At 42.4% G+C, this 12,962-nt stretch overlaps 1 protein-coding gene across 23 annotated transcripts in view; it reads left to right on the plus strand.

The window, feature by feature from the left end:
• LOC132867671 (zinc finger protein 271-like) overlaps positions 1–12,962 on the plus strand; it is an 806,111-nt gene that overhangs the window by 704,003 nt on the left and 89,146 nt on the right. For 3 of the 23 annotated variants that reach the window (XM_060900652.1, XM_060900650.1, XM_060900656.1), the window contains exon 2: positions 3,239–3,410. The exons of 19 other annotated variants lie outside the window; for them this stretch is intronic. In XM_060900652.1, the coding sequence (XP_060756635.1) occupies positions 3,251–3,410 (160 nt within the window). In that variant the 5' untranslated portion in view covers positions 3,239–3,250. Of the gene's footprint in view, positions 1–2,038; positions 2,204–3,238; positions 3,411–12,962 lie in introns of all 23 variants that reach the window. One more of the 23 variants, XM_060900651.1, reaches the window with a different exon arrangement.

Genomic DNA, 12,962 nt, shown 5'->3' on the forward strand with positions numbered 1-12,962 from the left:
TTTGAAAAGTGGAGAACCCTGAAATGACTACATAAGATCAAAAGAAAACATTACTATAAGATTGTTTTAATATATGTGGTCATATATGAACAATAAGGATAAAAGTACAGGTCATTTTCAGCAAACACATAATAAGCATATTTAATTTGACAACTTTTAAATCATGGAATGTCTCAGAGTTAGTGTACTTGTGTGCCTGAAATGTAACTGAATAAGTCAACATTTTTCCACACTGTGAGCAGTGATCTGGCTTGTCTCCTGTGTGAATGCACTGGTATATTTGGAGATGGCTCTGCATCGTAAAACTCTTCCCACAGTGTGAGCAGTAATATGGCTTCTCTCCTTTGTGAACACGCTGGTGTATTCGGAGACTGCTCTGATGAGAAGAACTTTTTCCACATTGTGAGCAGTGATACGTGTTGGAGCCAGTATTTACCCTTTGTGTGTGTGTGTGTGTGTGTGTGTGTGTGTGTGCGCGCGCACCTTCTACTGGCCTGGAGTGTATTGTGTCCAAGGGAACGATAAATACCTAGCTAGGAAAGGACCAGGTGTGGCTGATTGGAGGCAACAGCTTCTTATGTCTGTCTCCTGCTGTGCTCCAGTTTACCATCTTGTAGGGGTGTAATGGTACATGTATTCGTACCGCACTGTTTCGGTACAGGACTTTTGGTATGGTGCAGATGTGTACCGAATGCAATTTTTAACAGTAATTAACATAATTTAACTGTAATACATATGTTGTTAGCATGAAGAACTTCAAACATATTGAATTTATGTCCAGGTTTTTGTGTTGCACCTAGATAATCATTATAAATAACTGCGACGCCTCCTCCTCTACCAGTTAGACAAGGCTGGTGTGTATATAACTGTAACCAGGATGACTAGTTGCATTTAATGCTGTATACTCATTTGTTTTCATCCATGTTTCTGTTAAACAGTACATTAAACTCCTGATCAGTGATACGTTCATTAACAATTAGCGCTTCAGATATAAGAGATCTAATATTTAAAGGATATGGGACATGAAACATAAATGCACGCTATATCAGTTTCTTTACATTAAAAATGTGAATTAATTGCATCAACAAATACAAAATCATCTATTAAATTCAGCAAAATCGTTATATTCGTGATTATATGGCATTTCTGCTCGAGCTCCGATATGCATATTTTGCAACCGGAAGAACCGCTGTCACGTGATCATGCGTCACAAAAACTTTCGGGCACAGCACAAGCGGGTAGATGAATGGAGAAGTGAATGACAAGAAAATTGTTTTTATAGTCTTTTAACGTACATTGAACATCATGGTGTATTGTGCTGCTTATGGTTGCAATAATTCCAATGGGAAATGCCCTGGAGCAAGTTTTTTTTGCATTCCCCAAGGACCCGAAGCTGAGGAAAGTGTGGGCTCACTACTGCCATAGAAAATACTTTGCACCTACTGTTTCCCACAAACTGTGTTCGGACCATTTCACTGAGGATTCTTTCAACATTAATACTCAGGTACTGAGAGATATTAATTGCCAAACCAAATTTAAGAGGCCGTATAGCCGGGTTCATGGAGGCAGTGATAGCGCCATAATATACAGGGCCTAACATTCCTACAACTGTAGAGACAGTCAAGAAATCCTGTAACATTAATGGACATTTAAATAGGAACAGTCCCCCGTACTTCCATAATGAAATATGCTCTTATCTGAATTGAGACGAGCTGCTCCGTACCTCTCCGAGCTTTGTGCGACCTCCCAGTCAGTCAGACGCGCTGTCACTCCTGTTAGCAATGTAGCTAGGCTCAGCATGGCCAATGGTATTTTTTGGGACTGTAGTTAGATGCGACCAAACTCTCTTCCGCGTTTTTCCTGTTTACATAGGTTTATATGACCAGTGACATGAAACAAGTTCAGTTACACAAATTGAAACGTAGCGATTTTCTAGGCTATGGAAAGTCCGCACTATAATGACAGGCGTACTAACACCTTCTGCGCGCTTCGACAGCGCATTGATACCTTCACTCGGAGTTGTACCATTATTTTTTAGACAGGGCGGACGGACCAGGGCATTCGCCCGCCTGGCCGTGCCCGATGAGGAGCGCTCTCGGCCGGCTTGGGAGGCAGACGGCAGCCCCTCCTGGAAGTGTGGTTTTACCATGGGCCTCATGTGGAAAAATGCCGAGGTGCATTCGCTAAGCGACTGAAAGCCGAGGTAAGGATTAGTATTATAATTTTGGGTGTATCAAGTATTGATTATCATAATTCTGACTCGTTTCGCCATTTTGAATGTTTTCATCTCGGACTCTGGAAGCATTGTATCTCAATCAATCTCGAAAAATATCAGCAAAAAAAACCTAGCTTGCAACGGACTTTAGCTAGATCTATGATGAACTTTCAATGTATGATACAAAAATAATACTTCTTTCAACAGATCATTAGCCTTTGAGCAGAATTGTTTTTAACTTACCAGGAAGTGTTATCGAGCCGACCGCTTTCAGTTTCATGGGGATTGAATGAACTCTCACTCTCAGAATCATCTGACCCGTCAGAGTAAAGACAAGATCTATGTTCATGTGAATTTCCAGCTATCGGTTCGAATTGATAGGGTCTAACCTCACATCTCTGTGAAACATCGGGAATGTCACTGTCGATGGTGTCCATTTCGGTAACCTGTTTACATTAGATTCCCAAGCGCTGGCTCCTTGGAAAGTTTTTGTGACGTCACGGGTCACGTGACCACCTAGCTAATTAACGAATCATTGTTTTACGCTGATGTATAAAAAAAGTTGAATAATGTGGTGATTTTCACATTTTTGGCACCCTGCAGTGATTTAGATGGCATTTCTTATGTCCTTTATACATAATTATACCCAGAAAAAAATCCATGTCCCATGTCCTTTAATCGTTCTACATTTAGATCAAAGGTGCTGGCAGTGGCTGTACAGTCAGTATGATCTAATTTTATATTAATTAGACTACTAGAACAAACTTTGAGTATTTCTCCTTTTTTCTATAGCTCGGGGAACAGACACAGTCTCAACATAGTGGAACCTGAGTGATGGCTCTGTGCAGCTAGCAGACAGTTCGTTTAGTCTGTTTGTCTGCTCCCTGTCCTTGGCTCTGGATTGTCACAGATTAACTAGGCCTGTTCTGAGACTATGAGCTATGCTGTGAGAAATGAGAGCAGCACCTTCCCGAGTGGGATGGATACCGTCCTGCCCTAACAAATTTGTTGTTTGATCTTTAGCTGTGTGAAGACATGAACACACAGACATCCAAAGATGGAGGGACGTCAGAAGTCCGTGTGAAGAAAGAGGAGACGCTGGAGCTGAATATCTCCAACCATGGAGACGACCTCAACAACCCACCTGAATGTCTTTCCATTAACATGGAAGATCATGACAATAAAGACCACCTCTGTAAGACATCAGCCCTCTCTGGTGCTCAGTAACACTCACTGTTTATTCTACCCTACACACTGACTAGTGCACTTAAAGTCCAATACAGTACATTTGGGATGTAGCCTCAGTCTCTGATTATTTAATCAACAAACTATGACAAAATTAAATTGAATTTGATATTTTTATTGATGGTGTGAACTTTGTCTATAGAGAGTGTAATATGGTAGCAAGGAGTGAGAGGAACTAAGTAATTTTATTTTATATTAGGGCTGTCAAACGATTAAAATTTTTAATCACGATTAATCGCAGAAAAAATCTTTAAACATCAGTTTAAATTGTACTCAAATACATTTCTACATCAGAGCAAACATTTGAATATATGCTCTGATGCTCCATGTCAATTATAAGGCTCATCTTCTCTATGACAGAATATATAGGCCTAATTCACAAATACTTGGCATTCGGGTTTTGATATTAGATCTAGGCATGCAGCATATTCTTTCCAATGTAGCCTATTAGACATCTGTTGGGCATAGGCCATGTGCAAAATACGATTTGGAGAAATAACAGACTATATATTTTTTTCTCAACTGTAATAGCTGCAAGGTACATTTCGAAGAGCAAAGAGGAAGTAGCTTGACTCCTGCAAGTTCATTCAAGTGAAGCAGTAGGCTATTTGGAAATCGCTAGGCTACCTACAATCTACAGGTGGAGATAAGGGAATGCGCGCATTCCCGATCGTAGCCCATCAGATATCAACACATTTCACCCGGTAAAGTGAAAGTAAACGGAACTCGCATCGCATATGCAGACTACAATTTAACTGACCATTACCCCTTTTCCACCAAATCAGTTCCAGGGCTGGTTCGGGGCCGGTGCTGGTTCACAACTCATTCAACTTGCGAGCCAGCTGAGAACCAGTTTGCTTTTCCATAGCTTGCGGTGCTAAGGGAAGACGCGTCATTACGTCGCTGTATACGTCAGTTACATCGTTGTATACGTCATTACATCGCTGTATACGTCAGTTACATCGCTACATTTGCATAAACCTTGGCGCAAATATCGAAGCAAAAACAACACGGAAGAAGCAGCAGCAACAACAATAATAATAATGGATGACTTCGTGTTTGTACAGCTGCTGCTTCTCGTCGCTTAAAAATGGCAATCTTTCGCGGTCTTATTGTTGTTGGTCTTAACAACTCGGCCCCCCCTGCTGACGTAAGCAGTTCTGTCCTCTAGCCCAGCAGAGAGTTGGTGCTAGCCTGGAACCGGTTTTTCTGGCCCCAGAGCCAGTTCTTTGTCAGTGGAAACAGAAAACCCGATTCCAAACTAAGCACTGGCCCCGAACCAGCCCTGGAATTGCTTTGGTGGAAAAGGGGCACATGTTGCTGGTTTATTTGACAAGTTGTAGAGCTACGTTTTACCACAAAGTTAATGTTATAACTAGCTTTATTTTGCATGTTAGTCACCCGCTAAAATCTGCATTGTTCCTTACCAAGATGAGCCCAATTCACTGTTGTTTAAATACCCTGCGATAACGCCATTTTTTTAAAAGCGCGATCAAATTAAATTGCATTAACGCACTAATAACGCATTAACTTCGACAGCCCTAATATATATAATATTTTAATTTCCTTAAAATACATTTGTCATTATGAAGAGATGTTAACCTGAACCAAAAAAGTGTGGAATATCACACCCATGGGTCATGCTGTTATATAAAAATCTATGGCGGGTGATTTTTATTTTCATATAACAGAACAGCCCAAAGTGTATTATTCCCCTCATACCACAGTGATTTGCCAACAATTTAAATTTTTAATTTATTAATGAATGACATGTTGCATGTTTTATTTGTCTGTTTACATTTAATATTACAGAATGTCTGTCATTCTCTCCAGCCACTCCTGTGTTTTGTTCTGAGACAAAAAAAAAAAAAAAATACAAGTTCTTGTGTGACTGAGGAAACCAGAAAGCACAAACTCCTCTGTTCTGAAGACTCCCCTATCATGGGAAACTTACTGACTGATATCTGGGTCTCCTTCAGTAAATGTTAAATAAACCTGTCCTAATGTCTTCACCACATTAGAAGATTATAGTTTTTTTTTCCCACCCATTTTCTCCCCAATGTTGTCACCTGCTAGTACCCACCCACCAGCCAGGTCTCTCTAACCATGTGAGTAAAGGCTAACACATGCTTCCTCCCAGACATGTGAAGCCATCAACCTCCTCTTTTACAGATGCAGCTCATGCTCCATCAAAGGGTAGCAAAACACACCCAGAGGAAAGTGCTATGTGTTCTCTTCTCCACATTAGAGGTCTGCGCAGGTCGGATTTTTCAGTCCCGCTCCCGCCCGCATTGTGCAGTCCCGCCCGCGCCCGCAAAGAATTATGATTTTCAGTCCCGCTCCCGCCTGCGCCTGCCATATTTTGTCCCGCCCGCGCCCGCAAAGAATTGATTTTCAGTCCCGCTCCCGCCTGCGCCTGCCATATTTTGTCCCGCTCCCGCCCGCAAATCCCGCATGATGCAGACGTTCGCATTATTTCTCAGGAAAGTTCTTGTCTTGTCACAGCGTGATGGTGCCCTGCCCCCTACTTTGAGTGGATTTGAGCATAAATATCTACAGCTAACGTTTATTAATTACCTTGTTTCTGAATTCAGCATGCAGTGTCTCTAATAATAATAATAATTAGTGCTGTCAAGCGATTAAAATATTTAATCGTGAATCGCACATTTTTGTCACATGAGAAAACATTATAATTCTCTGATCAGCATAAAGTGAATGGGCTTGCTTTGTACCAATGTTTGTTTGTTTGTTTTTATTGCAAAGCAGAGCTAGCAAGAGAACCATCAGTGAAGTGACTTACTGCTTGAGTTAGTCTACAACTCTAATCAGAGAGACAGGTTACACAGTGACGGTAGGCTTGACATGCTTGATTATAATATAAAGTACACTATTATATTAACTTTAAGTTGTTCGTTGATAAATATTGCATTGAATCTGATCTTTACTGTTTCAGCTCACTTAACACATTTTGTACTTTTTACACTTTCTGCCTGTTGATGCGTCGCGCTGTCCAATCAGAGGCGACCAAATTTGCATATTACAGGAAGGATTTCTGGGATAGCATTGAGTTTACAGACGCTGTCTTCTTAAAACTGAATAAATATTTAAAAAGAGCCAAATGAGCCAGTCTTTTGAACGGCTCTTTTCAAAGAACGGATCACAAAGATGCGGATCCCATCAAAGAGCCATAAATCCCATCTCTACTAGTTTCAAAAGCTTATGAAAAACCTACATCATGTCACAGAGCGTTAATCTCGCGCTAAAAAAAATTATCGCCGTTAAAATTGAGTCAAGTTAACGCGATAATAACGCAACATTTTTTACAGCAATAATAATAATTAAAGCCGCAAGCGGCCTCGACGGGCCCTCGCGCCAGCGGCCAAGGGGGGCGGGGGCATGCGTCCCTGCGAAATACCTTCCACAGCTTCTGCGGCAAGAGACATTACTCCCACAATGGCGACAAAGCACAGAATTGGACACACGGCAACAATAGGGTCTCGCACTTCGTGCGTTGTCGACCATGGCAAGCGCCTCAATAAGGGTCTTGAAAAGAGTTTGCTTGCCAAGTTTGACAAATCAGAAGCTGCAATATCATTTTTGCCATAATCAGCACCCCCAGGGGCGAAAGTGCACAAAATTTGGCGTATATGTCAGGTGAGCTATGAAGAGTTTGCGTATGAAGTTTGATGACAATTGAGTAAATAGAAGATGAGATATAGATTTTTGAAGAATAAATTTTTTGGTTTTTCCCATGTGAGTAGGTGGCGCTATGCTGTACATGAGCGATTATGAGTTGGAAAAGTAAGTGTCTACAACAGCAACGTACAATCACAAGGTAGTGGTGTGAAGGAAAAGCATTATGGAATTATTTACCAAAAACCCGTTTTGGAGCAACTGCGTGGGCCAAAAACAGCGCCCCCCATGGACGAAAATTCCCAAAATGTGGTATACATGACATGGGAGGTAGTAAGAGGGTGGCCGTGAAGTTTGACCAAGTTTGAGGAAAGATTGGATTTTTTGCCCAAAAATAGCGCCCCCAGTGGCGAAACATCACAGAAATTGGGTCACATGTCAGAAGCCCAATGAGTGATTTGCGTGTGAAGTATGAGCAGTGTTGAGCAATTAGAAGATTTGTTATGAATTTTTAAGCATGTAAAATTCTGCATTGAAAAATGATTGACGTATAACTTCTGAACGGTGTACCCTACGTGAAACGTATTTAGCAACTTTTGTCAGCCATGTCTGTAGATGATGTGTATCAATTTTGGTGACGTTCCTATGAACGGTCTAGGAGGAGATGCGCCATCTTCGTGGCCATGCATTTCGCACAAAAGTGAAATTACCTCACTTCCTGTAGGGCGTGGCTAATGCATTAGCAAAACATTTTTGTCCGGCTTGGTGAGATACATATGCGCACTAAAGGGCATGCCACTACTACAAACTACATGGCAACCAGGCGCCTTAATGCGAGAGGCAAAAATCACAACACGTTAGGGGGCGCTATAGAGGCCCTGAGGCCCGCCTGGATCTGGGCTTCTGGTTTTCAGTAGCGGTGGCAGTCTAAGAAAAAGGAGCCAAATTTCGAGCGTTGTCGACCATGGCAAGCGCCCCAATAAGGGTCTTGTAAAGTGTTCGTTTGCCAAGGATGACAAATCAGAAGCTGCAATAGCATTTCTGCCATAACCAGCACCCCCAGGGGCGAAAGTGCACAAAATTTGGCGTATATGTCAGGTGAGCTATGAAGAGTTTGCGTATGAAGTTTGATGAAAATTGAGTAAATAGAAGATGAGATATAGATTTTTGAAGAATAAATTTTTTTGTGTTTCCCATGTCAGAAGGTGGCGCTATGCTGTACATGAGCGATTATGAGATGGAAAAAAAAGTGTCTACAACAGCAACGTACTATCACAAGGTAGTGGTGTGAAGGAAAAGCATTATGGAATTATTAACAGGAAACCCATTTTGGAGAAATTGCGTCGGCCAAAAATAGCGCCCCCCCATGGACGAAAATTCCCAAAATGTGGTATACATGACATGGGCGGTAGTAAGAGGGTGGCCGTGAAGTTTGACCAAATTTGAGGAAAGATTGGATTTTTTGCCCAAAAATAGCGCCCCCAGTGGCGAAATATCACAGAAATTGGGTAACATGTCAGAAGCCCAATGAGTGATTAGCGTGTGAAGTATGAGCAGTTTTGAGCAATTAGAAGATTTGTTATGAATTTTTTAGCATGTAAAATTTTGAAGTGAAAATTGATTGACGTATAACTTCTGAACGGTTTATCCTACGTGAAACATATTTAGTAACTTTTGTCAGCCATGTCTGAAGATGATGTGTATCAATTTTGGTGACATTCCCATGAACGGTCTAGGAGGAGTTGCGCCGTCATCGTGGCCATGCATTTCGCACAAAAGTGAAATGACCTCACTTCCTGTTGGGCGTGGCTAATGCATTGGCATTACATTTTTGTCTGGCTTAGTGAGAGACATATGCGTACCAAATGGCATGCCAGTACTACAAACTACATGGCAACCAGGAACCTTAATGCGAGAGGCAAAAATCACAACACGTCAGGGGGCGCTATAGAGGCCCCGAGGCCCGCCTGGATCTGGGCTTCTGGTTCTCAGTAGCGGTGGCAGTCCAAGAAAAAGGGGCAAAATTTCGAGCGTTGTCGACCATGGCAAGCGCCCCAGTCAGGGTCTTGTAAAGAGTTTGCTTGCCAAGTGTGACAAATCAGAAGCTGCAATATCATTTTTGCCATAACCAGCACCCCCAGTGGCGAAAGTGCACAAAATTTGGCGTATACGTCAGGTGAGCTATGAAGAGGTTGCGTATGAAGTTTGATGACAATTGAGTAAATAGAAGATGAGATATAGATTTTTGAAGAATAAATTTTTTGGTTTTTCCCATGTCAGTAGGTGGCGCTATGCTGTACATGAGCGATGATGAGATGGAAAAATAAGTGTCCACCACAGCAACGTACTATCACAAGGTAGTGGTGTGAAGGAAAAGCATTATGGAATTATTTACCAAAAACCCGTTTTGGAGAAATTGTGTCGGCCAAAAACAGCGCCCCCCATGGACGAAAATTCCCAAAATGTGGTATACATGACATGGGAGTTAGGAAGAGGGTGGCCGTGAAGTTTGACCAAATTTGAGGAAAGATTGGATTTTTTGCCCAAAAATAGCGCCCCCAGTGGCGAACTATCACAGAAATTGGGTAACATGTCAGAAGCCCAATGAGTGATTAGCGTGTGAAGTATGAGCAGTGTTGAGCAATTAGAAGATTTGTTATGAATTTTTTAGCATGTAAAATTTTGAAGTGAAAATTGATTGACGTATAACTTCTGAACGGTTTATCCTACGTGAAACGTATTTAGTAACTTTTGTCAGCCATGTCTGTAGATGATGTGTATCAATTTTGGTGACATTCCTATGAACGGTCTAGGAGGAGTTGCGCCGTCTTCGTGGCCATGCATTTCGCACAAAAGTGAAATTACCTCACTTCCTGTTGGGCGTGGCTAATGCATTGGCAATAGATTTTTGTCCGGGTTAGTGAGATACATATGCATACCAAATGGCATGCCACTACTACAAACTATATGGCAACCAGGCACCTTAATGCGGGAGGCCAAAATCACAACGACTTAGGGGGCGCTATAGAGGCCTTGAGCCCCGGCCAAGTTTGCGCTTCTGGTTCTGAGTAGCGGTGGCAATTCTCGGAACTGGTGCCAAATTTTGTGCGTTTTCGCCCATGGCAAGCGCCCCGAAAGTGGCCCAACAGCGGAGAAAAATAAAGAAGAAGAAGAAGACGGAAGAAGAAGAAGAAGACGGAAGAATAATTAAAGCCGCAAGCGGCCTCGACGGGCCCTCGCGCCAGCGGCCAAGGGGGGCGGGGGCATGCGTCCCTGCGAAAAACCTTCCACAGCTTCTTCGGCAAGAGACATTACTCCCACAATGGCGACAAAGCACAGAATTGGACACAGAGTACACGGTGCGCTGAGATGTTGTCATGGACAGAACATTTTATGCCATGGCTTTCCAACCAAATTAATGTATTTACCTCATCAGTCACCAAGCTATAGCTACATAGGATTGTCTTCTGTTAGACATCTATTAGTCTGTATGTAACGCTACAACACTTGCTCCCGACTGCCTACCCATTCCCCACAAGTCATGTGTGTTAAAGGCAACCAAAACAACATACTCCTGGTGCCTCATGATTGTAAACACCTCTCCTGCAACTGCTACAGCGCAATGAGCGCCCCCAGTGGTGAAAGTTCACCAAATTTGGTACACATGTCAAGGGACCTATGAAGAGTTGTTGTGTCAAGTTTGATCAAGTTTGACCAATCAGAAGCCGAGATATAAATTGTTGCCTGAAAACAGCGCCCCCAGTGGCAAAAGGTCACAAAATTTGGGAGATATGTCAGGTGACCTGTTAAGAGTGTGCGTATCAAGTTTGATCAAGATTGAGTAAATAGAAGATGAGATATTGATTTTTAAAGAATAAATGTTTTGGTTTTTCCCATGTCAGTAGGTGGCGCTATGCTGTACATGAGCGATTATGAGTTGGAAAAATAAGTGTCTACAACAGCAACGTACTATCACAAGGTAGTGGTGTGAAGGAAAAGCATTATGGAATTATTTACCAAAAACCCGTTTTGGAGCAATTGCGTCGGCCAAAAACAGCGCCCCCCATGGACGAAAATTCCCAAAATGTGGGATACATGACATGGGAGGTAGTAAGAGGGTGGCCGTGAAGTTTGACCAAATTTGAGGAAAGATTGGATTTTTTGCCCAAAAATAGCGCCCCCAGTGGCGAAATATCACAGAAATTGGGTTACATGTCAGAAGCCCAATGCGTGATTTGCGTGTGAAGTATGAGCAGTTTTGAGCAATTAGAAGATTTGTTATGAATTTTTAAGCATGTAAAATTTTGCAGTGAAAATTGATTGACGTATAACTTCTGAACGGTTTATGCTACGTGAAACGTATTTAGAAACTTTTGTCAGCCATGTCTGTAGATGATGTGTATCAATTTTGGTGACATTCCTATGAACGGTCTAGGAGGAGTTGCGCCGTGTTCGTGGCCATGCATTTCGCACAAAAGTGAAATTACCTCACTTCCTGCTGGGCGTGGCTAATGCATTGGCATTACATTGTTGTCCGGCTTAGTGAGATACATATGCGTACCAAATGGCATGCCACTACTACAAACTACATGGCAACCAGGCACCTTATTGCGGGAGGCCAAAATCACAACGAGTTAGGGGGCGCTATAGAGGCCCTGAGGCCCGCCTGGATCTGGGCTTCTGGTTCTCAGTAGCGGTGGCAGTCTAAGAAAAAGGAGCCAAATTTCGTGCGTAGTCGACCATGGCAAGCGCCCCAATAAGGGTCTTGTAAAGAGTTTGCTTGGCAAGTTTGACAGATCAGAAGCTGCAATATCATTTTTGCCATAACCAGCACCCCCAGGGGCGAAAGTGCACAAAATTTGGTGTAGATGTCAGGTGAGCTATGAAGAGTTTGCGGATGAAGTTTGATGACAATTGAGTAAATAGAAGATGAGATATAGATTTTTGAAGAATAAATTTTTTGGTTTTTCCCATGTCAGTAGGTGGCGCTATGCTGTACATGAGCGATTATGATTTGGAAAAATAAGTGTCTACAACAGCAACGTACTATCACAAGGTAGTGGTGTGAAGGAAAAGCATTATGGAATAATTTACCAAAAACTAGTTTTGGAGCAATTGCGTTGGCCAAAAACAGCGCCCCCCATGGACGAAAATTCCCAAAATGTGGTATACATGACATGGGAGGTAGTAAGAGGGTGGCCGTGAAGTTTGACCAAATTTGAGGAAAGATTGGAATTTTTGCCCAAAAATAGCGGCCCCAGTGGCGAAATATCACAGAAATTGGGTAACATGTCAGAAGCCCAATGCGTGATTTGCGTGTGAAGTATGAGCAGTTTTGAGCAATCAGAAGATTTATGAATTTTTAAGCATGTAAAATTTTGCATCGAAAATTGATTGACGTATAACTTCTGAACGGTTAATCCTACGTGAAACGTATTTAGTAACTTTTGTCAGCCATGTCTGTAGATGATGTGTATCAATTTTGGTGACATTCCTATGAACGGTCTAGGAGGAGTTGCGCCGTCTTCGTGGCCATGCATTTCGCACAAAAGTGAAATTACCTCACTTCCTGTTGGGCGTGGCTAATGCATTGGCATTACATTTTTGTCCGGCTTAGTGAGATACATATGCGTACCAAATGGCATGCCACTACTACAAACTACATGGCACGCAGGCACCTTAATGCGGGAGGCCAAAATCACAACGACTTAGGGGGCGCTATAGAGGCCCGGAGCCCCGGCCAAGTTTGGGCTTCTGGTTCTGAGTAGCGGTGGCAATTCTCGGAACTGGTGCCAAATTTCGTGCGTTTTCGCCCATGGCAAGCGCCCCGAAAATGGCCCAACAGCGGAGAAAAATAAAGAAGAAGAAG

Source organism: Neoarius graeffei, chromosome 19, assembly GCF_027579695.1.
Source record: "Neoarius graeffei isolate fNeoGra1 chromosome 19, fNeoGra1.pri, whole genome shotgun sequence".
Taxonomy (NCBI): domain Eukaryota; kingdom Metazoa; phylum Chordata; class Actinopteri; order Siluriformes; family Ariidae; genus Neoarius; species Neoarius graeffei.